The sequence below is a fragment of the Egretta garzetta genome, unplaced genomic scaffold, assembly GCF_000687185.1.
Source record: "Egretta garzetta isolate BGI_Z169 unplaced genomic scaffold, ASM68718v1 scaffold91, whole genome shotgun sequence".
NCBI classification, from domain to species: domain Eukaryota; kingdom Metazoa; phylum Chordata; class Aves; order Pelecaniformes; family Ardeidae; genus Egretta; species Egretta garzetta.
Genome location: NW_009258661.1, coordinates 4,501,049 through 4,501,702, shown reverse-complemented (window position 1 = coordinate 4,501,702; position 654 = coordinate 4,501,049). Strand labels below are relative to the sequence as shown.

The 654-nt window shown below is 67.4% G+C and overlaps 1 protein-coding gene across 1 annotated transcript in view; it reads right to left on the bottom strand.

The window, feature by feature from the left end:
• CAMK1 (calcium/calmodulin dependent protein kinase I) overlaps positions 1–492 on the bottom strand; it is a 3,383-nt gene extending 2,891 nt beyond the window's left edge. The window contains exon 1 of the mRNA XM_009648351.2: positions 385–492. Coding sequence (XP_009646646.1) covers positions 385–470 — 86 coding nt within the window. The 5' untranslated portion in view covers positions 471–492. The remainder of the gene's footprint in view (positions 1–384) is intronic.
• Positions 493–654: the final 162 nt, after the last annotated feature.

The following is a 654-nucleotide window of genomic DNA, read 5'->3' as shown; positions in this document are numbered from 1 at the left end:
GTGGGGCAGGTGGTGGGCAGCGTGCTCGCACCCCACCGGGCGCTAAGCCTTGCCGTAATTAACCTGCTAATCCAGCCTAAGAGCCTTACGGTGCTTTGGGGGCTGCCGGGCAGCCCTCCGCCAGCCGGGGGACCACCACGGGCACCCTCGGCACGGTGTCCGGCTCAGGGGAGGTGGCAGTCAGCACCGCAAACCCCTGTGCCCCTGCAGCGTGGGCCTCTGCGTGCCAGCCCGGTGGTTGCCCCTGCCTTGGGCCAATATTTTGAGCTTGTGCGGTTCCACGCAGTGGGTTTGGCAAAGCTGGAGGGGCCGGATCCAGCACCACGAGTGGGTTGTCACCGGTGTCCATCCGTCCTGTGTCCCCCACCACCACCTGTGACTCACGTGCCCAGGACCTCTCGGAAGTCATAGATGCGCCGAATGTCCTCAGTCCTCTTCTTCCAGCTGGGCCCATCCCGCCCCAGCGGCATGGTGCCCTGCGGGGCCACCCACTCCCACCTGTGACACGAGTGGGGAATGGGGCGGGGAGGGTCGGCCATGGGCTGGGACGCCGTGGGGGTGAGGGGACACAGGGGTGACGGGAGTGCCAAGGGGGATGGTTGTCAGCATGGGGTGATGGCGACAAGCCCTGTGCCCCGTGGGCAGACACGCCCC